This window comes from Cherax quadricarinatus, chromosome 4 (assembly GCF_038502225.1).
Source record: "Cherax quadricarinatus isolate ZL_2023a chromosome 4, ASM3850222v1, whole genome shotgun sequence".
In the NCBI taxonomy this organism is placed as follows: Eukaryota; Metazoa; Arthropoda; class Malacostraca; order Decapoda; family Parastacidae; genus Cherax; species Cherax quadricarinatus.
Genome location: NC_091295.1, coordinates 69,391,889 through 69,409,421, shown reverse-complemented (window position 1 = coordinate 69,409,421; position 17,533 = coordinate 69,391,889). Strand labels below are relative to the sequence as shown.

The 17,533-nt window shown below is 40.8% G+C and overlaps 1 protein-coding gene and 1 long non-coding RNA gene across 10 annotated transcripts in view; both read left to right on the top strand.

Moving 5' to 3' along the window:
- The first annotated feature begins 3,199 nt into the window (after positions 1–3,199).
- LOC138854406 (uncharacterized) lies at positions 3,200–4,369 on the top strand. Its single transcript, XR_011393607.1, has 3 exons — positions 3,200–3,259; positions 3,660–4,124; positions 4,218–4,369. It is a non-coding gene; the product is annotated as an uncharacterized lncRNA (long non-coding RNA).
- Positions 4,370–6,250: 1,881 nt separating this feature from the next.
- The window catches only part of Nmdmc (NAD-dependent methylenetetrahydrofolate dehydrogenase), a 76,666-nt gene continuing 65,383 nt past the window's right edge, over positions 6,251–17,533 (top strand). Inside the window, exons 1-3 of one of the 9 annotated variants that reach the window (XM_070097432.1) lie at positions 6,264–6,717; positions 9,986–10,368; positions 11,421–11,542. In XM_070097432.1, the coding sequence (XP_069953533.1) occupies positions 11,448–11,542 (95 nt within the window). In that variant the 5' untranslated portion in view covers positions 6,264–6,717; positions 9,986–10,368; positions 11,421–11,447. Of the gene's footprint in view, positions 10,369–11,420; positions 11,543–17,533 lie in introns of all 9 variants that reach the window. The other 8 variants (XM_070097429.1, XM_070097425.1, XM_070097423.1 and 5 more) reach the window with 8 other exon arrangements.

The window sequence follows — 17,533 nt, the reverse complement described above, 5'->3', positions numbered from 1 at the left end:
CAGGAACTAACAAACTTTATTTTTTTGTGAAATAAAGAAACGTTCATTTAAAGAAAAGTGGTCACAGAAAATAAGAATAAGCATTGTTCTCTCGGCACCAAGTGTCCAAACAACCTCACGTAGTCCCATATAGGATAAAAGTTTAACACTATGGCATTTTCAGTAAATCAGTCATTTCTCAGTTGTTGTTTGAGGTATATTTTTGATAAATATTTTCAAGAAAGAGTGAAACGACTTTGTCTTGTGTACCAAAACTGGAGAAAATCGGACAGTAAACAACGGAGTTACAGATTTTGCCCGACGGCCCCATAGTGGTCTTCATGGGGACCACAGTGATAAACCAGTACTTCTACATCACTGGAGTAGGCTAATTCTACACCATCATTGTTACGAGTGCAAGTCAAGTCAGGTGAGGATTTACTCAGATTTCTGCACTGCGTAAGTTTAAAGACTATCATTATGGCCCCCCCCACCCTTCTGAGGAGGTTCCTTGAGATTAGGGGGAAAGTTCTGATCCAAGGAATTTAATTTCTAGCCTCGAAGCAAATCTGATTTCCTCCCATTCCCAAGGTGCTATATAACCCCTATAGGTCTAGCAGATCTTCTAAAAATAATATGTAATAATAATAATACTAGTAAGGTAATATAATATAGTCCCCTCAAAAAAATTTAAAAGAGTCACAATCCAGTGACTGAATAATACACAAATAAACTGCATGTAGGAATCAGCATGTGGATTGTGTAATATGGTCCCTCCAAGACTAGTGATGACTAGTCCCACCATCAAGATGGGTATGGGGTGCATAATAAACATATTAAACTAACTAACTAACATCAAGATCACCAGTATGGTTTCATCATAATCACCACTATGGTCCCACCATCAAGACCACTGTGGTCCCACCATCAAGATCACCAGTATGGTTTCATCATAATCACCACTATGGTCCCACCATCAAGACCACTGTGGTCCCACCATCAAGATCACCAGTATGGTTTCATCATAATCACCACTATGGTCCCACCATCAAGACCACTGTGGTCCCACCATCAAGATCACCAGTATGGTTTCATCATAATCACCACTATGGTCCCACCATCAAGACCACTGTGGTCCCACCATCAAGATCACCAGTATGGTTTCATCATAATCACCACTATGGTCCCACCATCAAAAAAAAAAACCACTATGATCCCTATGGTCCCACCATCCAACTGTGGACATCAAAAAAAAAAACCACTATGATCCCTCCAAGACTACCACTACTGTCCCACCAAGACCACTAGTATGGCCAATCAAGACCACTAGTCCCACTAAGAATACTGCTTAGTCCCCCATTATGACCACTATGGTCCCACCAAGACCACGATACAAATATAAATATCTTTTTCTGCAGTATACAGATAATATAGTTTACATGTAACAAAATATTGTTAAACACGAAAGAAAGCCAATAGCATGCTGCTTATTTCAGGCAGATCACTATGGTCCCAACAAAACCACTGCTATGGTTTCACCATCAAGACCACTACTGTGGTCCCACCGTCAGAACCCCCAATATGGTACCACCCCTAAGATCTCTCTGGTCCCACCAAGTATACATAAGTTTATTTAGGTACAGGTGCATATAAGTATAATTATCAGACATAGTAACATGTATGTAATTTATCTAGGAAAACCCAGAAAAGTCACCAGCACTATATAACAGCACTTCACTATATAACACGACTCTTACTAAATGATTCACTATCACTATATAACACAGCTTTATCACTATTCCTATAAGGTACCTAACATTCTTGTGGTGTATAAATAGATTTTTTTCTTTGTTAAAACTTGTATCTCCCTAGCCTAGTTGTTAGCACATCGCTCTGAGAGTGATAAGACTCAAGCGTTGTGGGTTCGAACCCCACTAGTACCTAGTAGTACCTAGTTAGTGTATCCCTCCCAAGTTCACCAGCAAGATGGTAAGTCAAGAGAAGAGTGAGGATGTGGAATTCCTTGGTGTATATCACCCTCTCATGGAGACTACCAAGCCATTGTCGGGATTTGATATCCAGACCATCGTTCGTGAGACTCCTCGCACTTTCGGTAAAGTATGTGAAGTCTGTAGCAGCGACGAGCTACTTCGCGGGCCTCCAATACCCAAAGGTCACGGTCGTATTGTACTGCTGTCTCATGAACCTCACTGCATCTCTCTGTACGTCTCTCATGATAGAGTATTAATCTACCATAATGGTGGTAGTGAACTTACCGCCCGCAGAGTGGTGAAGAAATACTACAAGAATAACCGTACCTGTTACAGAAAATTGAAAAGACTTACAAGAGTAGAACAGGTAGGCGGTACCTGCGCCTACCATGCACTGGCCTTCATGGACCTAACTGTCAGTTCTGGTCTCAAGGAGGCCAAAGACATCTGGCGCTGGTTCTACATGAGAATGCAATATCTCCCAGATGTTAAAGCAATCAATATGGTCGACTCAATGCTGACTGAATTCGACAATGATATAGATACTTCCACCGACAATTTCCAAAAAAGTGTACTGCGATCCGTGATTAAAAGTCATCTGGCTGATATAAGGAAGATGGATACGCCTGTTAAACGTCAACTGGACATAGAGACGCCCTCAGACCCACCACGAAAAATGATAAAGATCTGAATTATCAGATAAAAAGGACATAAAGTTAAATAAATAAATGATGTGTGTATGTGTGTGTGTGTATGTGTGTGTGTGTATGTGTGTGTGTGCGTGTGTGTGTGTATTTTTTTATGAGTGGGTTCGAACCCCACTCAAGGTATTTTTTTATGAGTGGGTTCGAACCCCACTCAAGGTATTTTTTTATGTGTGGGTTCGAACCCCACTCAAGGTATTTTTTTATGTGTGGGTTCGAACCCCACTCAAGGTATTTTTTTATGTGTGGGTTCGAACCCCACAAGGTATTTTTTTATGAGTGGGTTCGAACCCCACTCAAGGTATTTTTTTATGAGTGGGTTCGAACCCCACTCAAGGTATTTTTTTTTTTTATGTATTTTTTTGTGTGGGTTCGAACCCCACTCAAGGTATTTTTTTATGAGTGGGTTCGAACCCCACTCAAGGTATTTTTTTATGAGTGGGTTCGAACCCCACTCAAGGTATTTTTTTATGAGTGGGTTCGAACCCCACTCAAGGTATTTTTTATAAGTGGGTTCGAACCCCACTGTGGGTTCGAACCCCACTCAAGGTATTTTTTTATGTGTGGGTTCGAACCCCACTCAAGGTTTTTTTATGAGTGGGTTCGAACCCCACTCAAGGTATTTTTTATGAGTGGGTTCGTGGTACTCAAGGTTTTTTTATGAGTGGGTTCGAACCCCACTCAAGGTATTTTTTTATGAGTGGGTTCGAACCCCACTCAAGGTATTTTTTTATGAGTGGGTTCGAACCCCACTCAAGGTATTTTTTTATGAGTGGGTTCGAACCCCACTCAAGGTATTTTTTTATGAACCCCACTCAAGGTGGGTTCGAACCCCACTCAAGGTATTTTTTTATGAGTGGGTTCGAACCCCACTCAAGGTATTTTTTTATGAGTGGGTTCGAACCCCACTCAAGGTATTTTTTTATGAGTGGGTTCGAACCCCACTCAAGGTATTTTTTATGAGTGGGTTCGAACCCCACTCAAGGTATTTTTTTATGAGTGGGTTCGAACCCCACTCAAGGTATTTTTTTATGTGTGGGTTCGAACCCCACTCAAGGTATTTTTTTATGAGTGGGTTCGAACCCCACTCAAGGTATTTTTTATGAGTGGGTTTGAACCCCACTCAAGGTATTTTTTTATGAGTGGGTTCGAACCCCACTCAAGGTATTTTTTTATGAGTGGGTTCGAACCCCACTCAAGGTATTTTTTATGAGTGGGTTTGAACCCCACTCAAGGTATTTTTTTGATGAGTGGGTTCGAACCCCACTCAAGGTATTTTTTATGAGTGGGTTCGAACCCCACTCAAGGTATTTTTTATGAGTGGGTTCGAACCCCACTCAAGGTATTTTTTTATGAGTGGGTTCGAACCCCACTCAAGGTATTTTTTTATGTGTGGGTTCGAACCCCACTCAAGGTATTTTTTTATGAGTGGGTTCGAACCCCACTCAAGGTATTTTTTTATGTGTGGGTTCGAATCCTACTCAAGGTATTTTTTCAAGTTCGTAGGTATTTTTTTGATGAGTGGGTTCGAACCCCACTCAAGGTATTTTTTTATGTGTGGGTTCGAACCCCACTCAAGGTATTTTTTTATGTGTGGATTCGAACCCCACTCAAGGTATTTTTTTTGTGTGGATTCGAACCCCACTCAAGGTATTTTTTTATGAGTGGGTTCGAACCCCACTCAAGGTATTTTTTGATGAGGAGATGTGCCAGTACTGTCAGCACGTTGTCCAGCGGCCCCTAACACACTATCTTCTGGAGTGCGAAGTTACTGAGACACTCCGCAGGCAACTAGGAGTGATATTCCCTCCCGAAGAGGAACCAGAGATGACTGCGGCCACACTAGTGTACCATGGAGTCAACGAACCAGACAAGCTGTTACCTGTGATAACGACATATCCTCCTCCTCGCTAGTGTCCATAGTTAGGAGTACATACGGTGTTGTCGCTTATGAGATGCACCAGTTGAACTGACCAGAAGAGTGCTTGAACAGCATATGTCGCATCATTGTAGAAACCTTTCTCCCTCGGGAGCCAGAGACGGGTCATCGCAAGATTGAGACCCGTGCCAGGACTACGGTCTTGGCCAACATTATACATACATACATATTGTTTGTAATGGCTTGATAACGCTCCTGAAGAGCGAAACGTTGCCACAATAAATGTCACATTAGTTGCACTTGTGTCCTTTTACTTTACATATTGTCGGTAATTCTACCAACTTTATTACAATAATAATGTGACTGACTGTGGGTTCGAACCCCACTCTTTTTTTTTTTTTTACTGACTGTGGGTTCGAACCCCACTCTTTTTTTTTTACTGACTGTGGGTTCGAACCCCACTTTTTTTTTTTTCTGACTGTAGCGCTGTATAGCCCTTGTGGCTTAGCGCTTCTTTTTTATTATAATAATAATATGACTGACTGTGGGTTCGAACCCCACTCGTTTTTTTTTTTTTTTTTTTTTTTTACTGACTGTGGGTTCGAACCCCACTCGTTTTTTTTTTTTTTTACTGACTGTGGGTTCGAACCCCACTCTTTTTTTTTTTTTTACTGACTGTGGGTTCGAACCCCACTCGTTTTTTTTTACTGACTGTGGGTTCGAACCCCACTCGTTTTTTTTTTTTTTTTACTGACTGTGGGTTCGAACCCCACTCGTTTTTCTTTGTTTTTTTACTGACTGTGGGTTCGAACCCCCCCTGACTGTGGGTTCGAACCCCACATTTTTTTTTTTTTTTTACTTTTTTTTTTTTTTTTTCTTTTTTTTTTTTTTTTTTTTTTTTTTTTTTTTCTTTTTACTGACTGTAGCACTGTATAGCCCTTGTGGCTTAGCGCTTCTTTTTGATAATAATAATAATATGACTGACTGTGGGTTCGAACCCCACTCTTTTTTTTTTTTTTTTTACTGACTGTGGGTTCGAACCCCACTCGTTTTTTTTACTGACTGTGGGTTCGAACCCCACTCTTTTTTTTACTGACTGTGGGTTCGAACCCCACTCTTTTTTTTTTTTTTACTGACTGTAGCGCTGTATAGCCCTTGTGGCTTAGCGCTTCTTTTTGATAATAATAATAATATGACTGACTGTGGGTTCGAACCCCACTCAAGGTATTTTTTTATGACTTGGTTCGAACCCCACTCAAGGTATTTTTTTATGACTTGGTTGGAACCCCACTCAAGGTATTTTTTTTATGCAAACGACTATTACAAGTTCCGCCCTAATACTTGTAAAACCATAATTTCTTTATAATGTGTGAAAAATCATAAGAATATCTTGATAGATAGTGAAAAACAGTCTACTAATATAATAACTTTTAAGAAAAAACTAAAAACATGATTGATGGCCGAGAATCATCATAACTGGATGTTCAACATTGTAAACTGTATGTACTCATTATGTACTCAGTAGGCACTCAGTAGGTGTTCAGTAGGTACTCAGAAGGTACTCAGTAAGTGCTCAGTAGGTACTCAGTAGGTGCTCTGCTCAGTAGGTGCTCAGCAGGTACTCAGTAGGGACTCAGTAGGTGCTCAGCAGGTACTCAGAAGGTACTCAGTAGGTACTCAGTAGGTGCTCAGCAGGTACTCAGTAGGTACTCAGTAGGGACTCAGTAGGTGCTCAGCAGGTACTCAGAAGGTACTCAGTAGGGACTCAGTAGGTGCTCAGCAGGTACTCAGAAGGTACTCAGTAGGGACTCAGTAGGTGCTCAGCAGGTACTCAGAAGGTACTCAGTAGGTACTCAATAAGAGATAAGATTTCGTTAGTATTTTTAAGCTATGTTATTGATGTTTAATTATTGTTGGTTCCAATATGTTGTCACTAGAATTTATTTTTAGCAGTAATATATGGTATAAAGTTAATTTTTTATGTGTGTTTATTTTACTAGTGTTAGTATTTATTGTAGTAATTATTGTGAGTTGAAATAAGATTTATAGAGGCGAGTTAAACTGCTTTTGTACTTTTGTGAAGAACTTGTATTGAAACTGTGATGGTAAATTATTATGTAAACAAACTTTATAACCCATAACCCGGCCGGGTTTTAAACCCGCGGTCAGAGAGTCTCACAACTCCAGACCGTCGTGTTAGCCACTAGACCAGCTAGCTTAAACCCGCGGTCAGAGAGTCTCACAACTCCAGACCGTCGTGTTAGCCACTAGACCAGCTAGCTTAAACCCGCGGTCAGAGAGTCTCACAACTCCAGACCGTCGTGTTAGCCACTAGACCAGCTAGCTTAAACCCGCGGTCAGAGAGTCTCACAACTCCAGACCGTCGTGTTAGCCACTAGACCAGCTAGCTTAAACCCGCGGTCAGAGAGTCTCACAACTCCAGACCGTCGTGTTAGCCACTAGACCAGCTAGCTTAAACCCGCGGTCAGAGAGTCTCACAACTCCAGACCGTCGTGTTAGCCACTAGACCAGCTAGCTTAAACCCGCGGTCAGAGAGTCTCACAACTCCAGACCGTCGTGTTAGCCACTAGACCAGCTAGCTTAAACCCGCGGTCAGAGAGTCTCACAACTCCAGACCGTCGTGTTAGCCACTAGACCAGCTAGCTTAAACCCGCGGTCAGAGAGTCTCACAACTCCAGACCGTCGTGTTAGCCACTAGACCAGCTAGCTTAAACCCGCGGTCAGAGAGTCTCACAACTCCAGACCGTCGTGTTAGCCACTAGACCAGCTAGCTTAAACCCGCGGTCAGAGAGTCTCACAACTCCAGACCGTCGTGTTAGCCACTAGACCAGCTAGCTTAAACCCGCGGTCAGAGAGACTCAGAACTCCAGACCGTCGTGATAGTGTGGTGTGTGCACTTGTTGAGTGTGGTGTGTGCACTTGTTGAGTGTGGTGTGTGCACTTGTTGAGTGTGGTGTGTGCACTTGTTGAGTGTGGTGTGTGTACTTGTTGAGTGTGGTGTGTGCACTTGTTGAGTGTGGTGTGTGTACTTGTTGAGTGTGGTGTGTGCACTTGTTGAGTGTGGTGTGTGCACTTGTTGAGTGTGGTGTGTGCACTTGTTGAGTGTGGTGTGTGCACTTGTTGAGTGTGGTGTGTGTACTTGTTGAGTGTGGTGTGTGCACTTGTTGAGTGTGGTGTGTGCACTTGTTGAGTGTGGTGTGTGCACTTGTTGAGTGTGGTGTGTGTACTTGTTGAGTGTGGTGTGTGTACTTGTTGAGTGTGGTGTGTGCACTTGTTGAGTGTGGTGTGTGCACTTGTTGAGTGTGGTGTGTGCACTTGTTGAGTGTGGTGTGTGTACTTGTTGAGTGTGGTGTGTGTACTTGTTAAGTGATAGTGTGGTGTGTACTTGTTAAGTGATAGTGTGGTGTGTGTACTTGGTAAGTTGTAGTGTGTGCACTTGTTAAGTGAAAGTTAAGACACTTGTGCAACATCTGGTTATCTTTATTGTAGACGTTTCGCCATCCAGTGGCTTTATCAATACAAATTCTTGGACATAATAAGAAAAACGAAGAACTATATACAAAAGATGAGGTAATCAGTCCCTCGGCCTTGGAGGTGGTGTTTAGAGCACCGTGGTTGTAGAGATTCTGAAGCTTTTGCTTCTGATGACCAGAGCTTTGGTAAGATGGGTAAGGAAGAAGGATGGGTAAGGATGGAAATATTGGAAAAGGGTGGGAGGGGGGGGGGAGAGGTAGGATATAAAAGGTAAGTGGCCCAACCACTTTGGTGCAATTTAAAAAGTCAATGTGAATTAATAAGATATTCTTTAAGAGGTATAATACTAACCCATCAGAGTCACCTCACTACAGTATATAAGCCACGTCTACGGCCCTATGCTGTACATTCTACAAGATTGATGGACTGAACACATCGACTCCAGGCTGAGGGACTGATTACCTCATACTCCTCTCCTTACGCTTTCCTCTTTGTATTGGACTGATGAGGCCACTGTGTGGCGAAACGTTTCCTGAATAAAGATTCCCATATGCTGCATAAGTGTCTCAATCTTCAACTTGTCGGTTTTTCAAACCATTCATCACAATCCCCCTTATGTATGTTGGGAGGCAGTTGAACAGTCTCGGGCCCCTGACACTTGTTGTATGGTCTCTTAACGTGCTAGTGACACCCCTGCTTTTCATTGGGGGGATGGTGCATCGTCTGCCAAGTCTTTTGCTTTCGTAGTGAGTGATTTTCGTGTGCAAGTTCGGTACTAGTCCCTCTAGGTGAACAGGACAACAGGTATAAGAAAACGTGTTAAAATGTTTTCACTTCCCGGGCCGTGTGTGTGTGTGAAGCGAGTTTTGCCAACCAGGTCACTGGTCCACCAGCACTGGCACACAGTATTGTAATACACACAGTAGGTGGTCACGCCTCAAATATCTTTTATTATACAACAAAGAAGTTCAGTTCCATAGTCAGATAGTTCCTGACTATGGAACTGAACTTCTCCAGGCTGAGGGACTGACAACCTCAAATTCTACGACTTCAAGGGTGATGGACTGATTACATCGTCTTCACATCTCTACTGTTCCTGCCTACTTTCTGTATTCGACTGAAGAAGCCTACTGTGTAGGCGAAACGTTTCGGAATAAGTTGCCTAACTGTTGCCTATGTCTTATCTACCAACTTGTCGGTATTGTATACCATTTTGATATTCAATATTTTATTACATGTAAACTATATTGTGTATTACTGCATAAAAATTAAAATTTGTTTACTTAATAAATGAAAGTATAGAGAGGGAGGAGAGTGATTTCTTATATAATTAACATTCGTATAACTTAGTATTTTAAGTTGATCTCTATTGAATGTTTATGTAAACTATTCCTATTTCACCTCTTTTATTGTAAGTGATCTTCACGTAGCTGCTTTAATTTTAATTTTAAAGGTTATAATCATGAATGATATCTGCTGTTTCTTACAGCTAGGCTTTAAATAATAAGATATTACAAGGACCAGAATGGAAATAAGTTATTTCATTTGGCTTTTTTTGGATTATCCTGGTTTATTTACACATATTACTGTGTATGATAATTGTGATCATTTTAATTTATGTAAGTATTATGTGTACTTGTACATAAATAAACTTACTCTTCTCTGCTGGATGCTGTAAGACATACATAAATATATAACATTTCCATGGCATAATTTGGTAAGCATTGACTGGTAGTATAGATGTGACTCGACCAACATTAAACAGTGCCAACTTGAAGCATCGAGTTACAATTACTGGTCTAATTCTGACTACTGATAGTACAGTGCCAATGTTAGTGGAGTCTTATTTTACCTGAACTGACAAATTCCACTATTCTTCTCTAAAGGTCTCTAACCTTCATCAAGAACCGTGTTTGACACCCATATTTTTTTTCCAGATCTACGAATTTTTTCAGTTACTGTCTCAGTTGAGTGCTGGGCATCAACCTCTGGTGGGGTATGGGCATGGGTGCCCACCTGACCTACATAACAACCTGGTGTTGCCATTACTATTCTGACCTGACCTGTGTGTTCCTGGTTCTCGCAAGTTTGTGCAACATTTCTTGTGTAGGACGTGTGAAGTAGAACCTGTGAAGTAGAACCTGTGAAGTAGAACCTGTGAAGTAGAACCTGTGAAGTAGAACCTGTGAAGTAGAACCTGTGAAGTAGGACGTGTGAAGTAGAACCTGTGAAGTAGAACCTGTGAAGTAGAACCTGTGAAGTAGAACCTGTGAAGTAGAACCTGTGAAGTACAACATCACTGCTGCTGCCTCTCATAACAGTAAGTTTATTTACCTTAATTATGACATAAAATAATGACAAGTTGATTATTAAGACACATGTGCTGTACTTAGGTGACTATATTGTTGAAACCTTCCTCCTACACAGTAGCCTTCTTCAGTCAAAGATGGATTTAATAGGTGTTGTAGTGAAATAAAGACGATGTAATCAGTCCTTCAGATGGTCAGTCCCTCAGTCCTCAGCCTCAACCTTAACCTGAGCCTCAGCCTGAGCCTCAACCTCAGCCTTAGCTTCAACCTCAACCTGAGCCTCAGCCTGAGCCTCAGCCTGAGCCTCAGCCTGAGCCTCAACCTGAGCCTCAACCTGAGCCTCAACCTCAGCTTCAACCTCAGCCTCAGCCTAAGCCTCAACCTCAGCCTAAGCCTCAACCACAGCCTAAGCCTCAGCCTCAACCTCAGTCTCAACCTCAACCTCAGCCTCAGTTTGACCACCTCACATATTATTTCTCCAAGGTTGATGGACTGATTACATCGTCTTTATTTCACTACTACGCCTGCAGAATCTATATGACTGAAGAAACCTACTGTGTAGGCGAAACGTTTTAACAGTAAATATACCCGAGTGTTGCACATACATGTTAATCATTATTTAGTTACAATAACATAACTTTTATTGACTTTAAACTTTTACGTTTGTCCTTAGTAATCTGTTATGATTGTAACAATACAAATAAAATAAGTTTGAGTAAATCAAATGCATGAAAATGTTATAATAAAATTAATTACAATAGAAATAAATGAATAAATTGCATGAACAGTAGACAGCAAAAATCAACTTAATACAACAGTTACAGGAATGTAACTACAAGAAATATACTATAATAATATAATACAGTTCAAGTTTATTTCTTTTCTGCAGTGTACAAAATGGAGTGTACATGTAATAAAATGTTGTTAAGCCTGAAAGAAAATCACTTTCCCTCCCATTCTGTAGCTTCATTCATTAGATTTTTTTTTAGCTCCTTCTAAACTAATAGTTCTCTTTCTGAACTGTTGCTGCTGTTGCTGCTGCTGCTGCTATTCCTGGTCCTAGCTAGTTACATGCCTAGCACCTAGCACTATGCTGGGAAGAACAGGCCTTGTTCACCAAATAATATGGGGAGCAAGACATTTTTCACTAGCATCAAGGAAGCACTTGCAGTTGACATGTTGCAGGTTAGTCTCAGTATTTAGTAGTCATATACCATTGTACTTTATCTTGACCCCACAAGGGAGGTTCCTTGATAAGTAAATTTATTTAGAAACAGCTACACATACCATATTTCGCGGCTTATAAGACTTATTTTATTTTCAATGGTTTGGTATCGGACATTTCTGGGAAAGCTACAGCCCACCCCATACCCCAAACTTATAGCTCCTGTCACTGACCTTCAGTTTATAGGAGGCAGGCTGGTTTTTGGAGACATTTTACGGGAAAAATCCATCTAATAAGCCACGAAATACGGTAAGTACAATTATCATACATAGTGTAAATTACCTAGGCTAACCCACAAAAGCTGGTGACTTGCTTCCATTGGGGTCCATTGGTGGCCCGGTGGCCTGGTGGCTAAAGCTCCTGCTTCACACACGGAGGGCCCGGGTTCAATTCCCGAAAGGTGGAAACATTTTGACGCGTTTCCTTATACCTGTTGTCCTGTTCACCTAGCAGCAAATAGGTACCTGGGTGTTAGTCGACTGGTGTGGGTCGCATCCTGGGGGCCAAGATTAAGGACCCCAATGGAAATAAGTTAGACAGTCCTCGATGACGCACTGACTTTCTTGGGTTATCCTGGGTGGCTAACCCTCCGGGGTTAAAAATCCGAACGAAATCTTATCTTATCTTATCTTATCTTATGAGTAAGTTTATTTAGGTACAAGTAACTACAAAGGACTACAATGAAAATAAGTCACTGTTGACTTTTTTGGGTTATTCTAGTTAATTTACACTATGTATGATAATTGCATTTATGTGTGCCTGTACGTTACATATTATCATACATAGTAACATGTAAATTACCTAGGATAACCCCAAAAAAAGTCAAAAGTGACTCATTTCCATTAAGAGGGTAGCACCAGAATTTCTATACTGGGGTACTTAGGGATGACTGTTTAGCTGGAAGGGGGCTTAGAGACTTGTTTTGAAGTGGTATTATTATTTTTACTATTTTTATTTGGGAGGCTTTGGAGAGGCTGAGGGATTTTTGGGGGGCTTGAGCCCCCAAGCCTTCCCTTGGTGCTGCCATTTGGTGAGAGGCTTTGTTCCAAAGAATTGGACTTTATCACCTCTACCTTATATCTTACCTGATTTACTCCAATTCCTCTCAATGCTATATGACTCCAAGTATTAAACTTATGCTTCCCCAGTGAATGTAATAACTGTTGTACCCAACGAATATCAAAAGTAATCCTCGTCTCCAAGTAGGGTTGCCATTTTCACATTAATTGCTCCTCATGTATTTCTGCATGGTCAAAATGGACCAGAAATTTTAATATTTGTTATTCTTAGTTAGGTTTGGTTAGGCACGTATATTATCCTATATTTTATTATAACTTGACAGTAATGAAATTGACTCAGACAGAGTGAGGTGTACATACATGGTTCCATTTGAGTCATACATTTTCTCACAAGTGGTAAAAATTTGAGAGATGAGCTACTGAAGCAGCCTTCAAGGGATGCCTTGATGTGAATGAATAGTTACTGATCCGAAGAATTGGATCTACAGGTGTAGTAAGTTCCATTAATATAATAATAGTGTGGTATCTTAGTGTGTGAAGCATGACTATTAAATATATGCTAAAACCCTATCCAAATGTTTGTGTGGTAATAAGTATGTACTTGGGTGTCAGTTGACTGCTGTGGGTTGCATCCTGGAGAGGACCTAAAAAAAAATATCCCCATTGGAAATAAGCTGATTCATTGATGGGTTTTCTTATGTTATCCTGATGTTATGGAGGGATTGTCTCCAATGTCTTGTTTATAATGGTAGCATCTAGAGGTGGTCATGCTCACACCCTAGTTTTGTTAGTGTATTCCAGCCTCAAAACTACTTACTAATGAGGTCAGCTGCAATAGGAGCTGCCCTGGAGTTTCATGACTCGCTTGCTGTGAGTTCAAGCCCCACCGATACACGTACTGTGATTTGAATTAAATATTATCTGTGGCCGAGGAGAATTCCAAACATTGTGGAGGTCCTCTTAGCTATTACAGGAATATCAGGTTTCGCTTAGAAATCAGAAGTGATCTATATAGGTCTTAACATACTAATGGAGTATATTTAGCTTAGGAAAATTAAAAAAAAAAAGAATAAATAAGTTGGTAATCAACAGGAGTGTTTTGAATATAAATGAACCTTTTGCTGAATGAAGTCTTATTTTATTTGTGTTTATCATTTTACCTATAAAAAATTACTATTATCAGTGCTTAAAAGATGTTTCTGAGAATTTGCATATTCTCCTGCTGCATAAATAAGGCACTTAGAAGAAAACTGATAAACTTGGTAGTAAGGGTCAATTGCATTTTCTGTACTAACATATTCATCATTCTTTCATTAGGCAAGTTGATCAATTTTCTTCCAAGCATCTCAGATACATGAACCATTTTTTTATTTTTATATACAACAATACTTTAAGTCTTCAACAAGGAGGAATAGTTTATTTTTTTTTTTTATTATCACACTGGCCGATTCCCACCAAGGCAGGGTGGCCCGAAAAAGAAAAACTTTCACAATCATTCACTCCATCACTGTCTTGCCAGAAGGGTGCTTTACACTACAGTTTTTAAACTGCAACATTAACACCCCTCCTTCAGAGTGCAGGCACTGTACTTCCCATCTCCAGGACTCAAGTCCGGCCTGCCGGTTTCCCTGAATCCCTTCATAAATGTTACTTTGCTCACACTCCAACAGCACGTCAAGTATTTTTTTAGTTAGTTTAATATGTTTATTATGCACCCCATACCCATCCTGTGGGCGGTAGTCAAAAGATTACAGAGGTACATAATTGGTCCAGGGACTGGACTCCAAAGTTTTGATAGCTGAGCAAGTTACAGAGGTAATGAACTCACAATTTACAAAGGTCAAGTATTAAAAACCATTTGTCTCCATTCACTCCTATCAAACATGCTCACGCATGCCTGCTGGAAGTCCAAGCCCCTCGCACACAAAACCTCCTTTACCCCCTCCCTCCAACCCTTCCTAGGCCGACCCCTACCCCGCCTTCCTTCCACTACAGACTGATACACTCTTGAAGTCATTCTGTTTCGCTCCATTCTCTCTACATGTCCGAACCACCTCAACAACCCTTCCTCAGCCCTCTGGACAACAGTTTTGGTAATCCCGCACCTCCTCCTAACTTCCAAACTACGAATTCTCTGCCTTATATTCACACCACACATTGCCCTCAGACATGACATCTCCACTGCCTCCAGCCTTCTCCTCGCTGCAACATTCATCACCCACGCTTCACACCCATATAAGAGCGTTGGTAAAACTATACTCTCATACATTCCCCTCTTTGCCTCCAAGGACAAAGTTCTTTGTCTCCACAGACTCCTAAGTGCACCACTCACTCTTTTTCCCTCATCAATTCTATGATTCACCTCATCTTTCATAGACCCATCCGCTGACACGTCCACTCCCAAATATCTGAATATGTTCACCTCCTCCATACTCTCTCCCTCCAATCTGATATTCAATCTTTCATCACCTAATCTTTTTGTTATCCTCATAACCTTACTCTTTCCTGTATTCACCTTTAATTTTCTTCTTTTGCACACCCTACCAAATTCATCCACCAATCTCTGCAGCTTCTCTTCAGAATCTCCCAAGAGCACAGTGTCATCAGCAAAGAGCAGCTGTGACAACTCCCACTTTGTGTGTGATTCTTTATCTTTTAACTCCACGCCTCTTGCCAAGACCCTCACATTTACTTCTCTTACAACCCCATCTATAAATATATTAAACAACCACGGTGACATCACACATCCTTGTCTAAGGCCTACTTTCACTGGGAAAAAATTTCCCTCTTTCCTACATACTCTAACTTGAGCCTCACTATCCTCGTAAAAACTCTTCACTGCTTTCAGTAACCTACCTCCTACACCATACACTTGCAACATCTGCCACATTGCCCCCCTATCCACCCTGTCATACGCCTTTTCCAAATCCATAAATGCCACAAAAACCTCTCTAGCCTTATCTAAATACTGTTCACTTATATGTTTCACTGTAAACACCTGGTCCACACACCCCCTACCTTTCCTAAAGCCTCCTTGTTCATCTGCTATCCTATTCTCCGTCTTACTCTTAATTCTTTCAATTATAACTCTACCATACACTTTACCAGGTACACTCAACAGACTTATCCCCCTATAATTTTTGCACTCTCTTTTATCCCCTTTGCCTTTATACAAAGGAACTATGCATGCTCTCTGCCAATCCCTAGGTACCTTACCCTCTTCCATACATTTATTAAATAATTGCACCAACCACTCCAAAACTATATCCCCACCTGCTTTTAACATTTCTATCTTTATCCCATCAATCCCGGCTGCCTTACCCCCTTTCATTTTACCTGCTGCCTCACGAACTTCCCCCACACTCACAACTGGCTCTTCCTCACTCCTACAAGATGTTATTCCTCCTTGCCCTATACACGAAATCACAGCTTCCCTATCTTCATCAACATTTAACAATTCCTCAAAATATTCCCTCCATCTTCCCAATACCTCTAACTCTCCATTTAATAACTCTCCTCTCCTATTTTTAACTGACAAATCCATTTGTTCTCTAGGCTTTCTTAACTTGTTAATCTCACTCCAAAACTTTTTCTTATTTTCAACAAAATTTGTTGATAACATCTCACCCACTCTCTCATTTGCTCTCTTTTTACATTGCTTCACCACTCTCTTAACCTCTCTCTTTTTCTCCATATACTCTTCCCTCCTTGCATCACTTCTACTTTGTAAAAACTTCTCATATGCTAACTTTTTCTCCCTTACTACTCTCTTTACATCATCATTCCACCAATCACTCCTCTTCCCTCCTGCACCCACTTTCCTGTAACCACAAACTTCTGCTGAACACTCTAACACTACATTTTTAAACCTACCCCATACCTCTTCGACCCCATTGCCTATGCTCTCATTAGCCCATCTATCCTCCAATAGCTGTTTATATCTTACCCTAACTGCCTCCTCTTTTAGTTTATAAACCTTCACCTCTCTCTTCCCTGATGCTTCTATTCTTCTTGTATCCCATCTACCTTTTACTCTCAGTGTAGCTACAACTAGAAAGTGATCTGATATATCTGTGGCCCCTCTATAAACATGTACATCCTGAAGTCTACTCAACAGTCTTTTATCTACCAATACATAATCCAACAAACTACTGTCATTTCGCCCTACATCATATCGTGTATACTTATTTATCCTCTTTTTCTTAAAATATGTATTACCTATAACTAAACCCCTTTCTATACAAAGTTCAATCAAAGGGCTCCCATTATCATTTACACCTGGCACCCCAAACTTACCTACCACACCCTCTCTAAAAGTTTCTCCTACTTTAGCATTCAGGTCCCCTACCACAATTACTCTCTCACTTGGTTCAAAGGCTCCTATACATTCACGTAACATCTCCCAAAATCTCTCTCTCTCCTCTGCATTCCTCTCTTCTCCAGGTGCATACACGCTTATTATGACCCACTTCTCGCATCCAACCTTTATTTTAATCCACATAATTCTTGAATTTACACATTCATATTCTCTTTTCTCCTTCCATAACTGATCATTTAACATTACTGCTACCCCTTCCTTTGCTCTAACTCTCTCAGATACTCCAGATTTAATCCCATTTATTTCCCCCCACTGAAACTCTCCTACCCCCTTCAGCTTTGTTTTGCTTAGAGCCAGGACATCCAACTTCTTTTCATTCATAACATCAGCAATCATCTGTTTCTTGTCATCCGCACTACATCCACGCACATTTAAGCATCCCAGTTTTATAAAGTTTTTCTTCTTCTCTTTTTTAGTAAATGTCTACAGGAGAAGGGGTTACTAGCCCATTGCTCCCGGCATTTTAGTCGTCTCATACGACACGCATGGCTTACGGAGGAAAGATTCTTTTCCACTTCCCCATGGACAATAGAAGAAATAAAAAAGAACAAGAG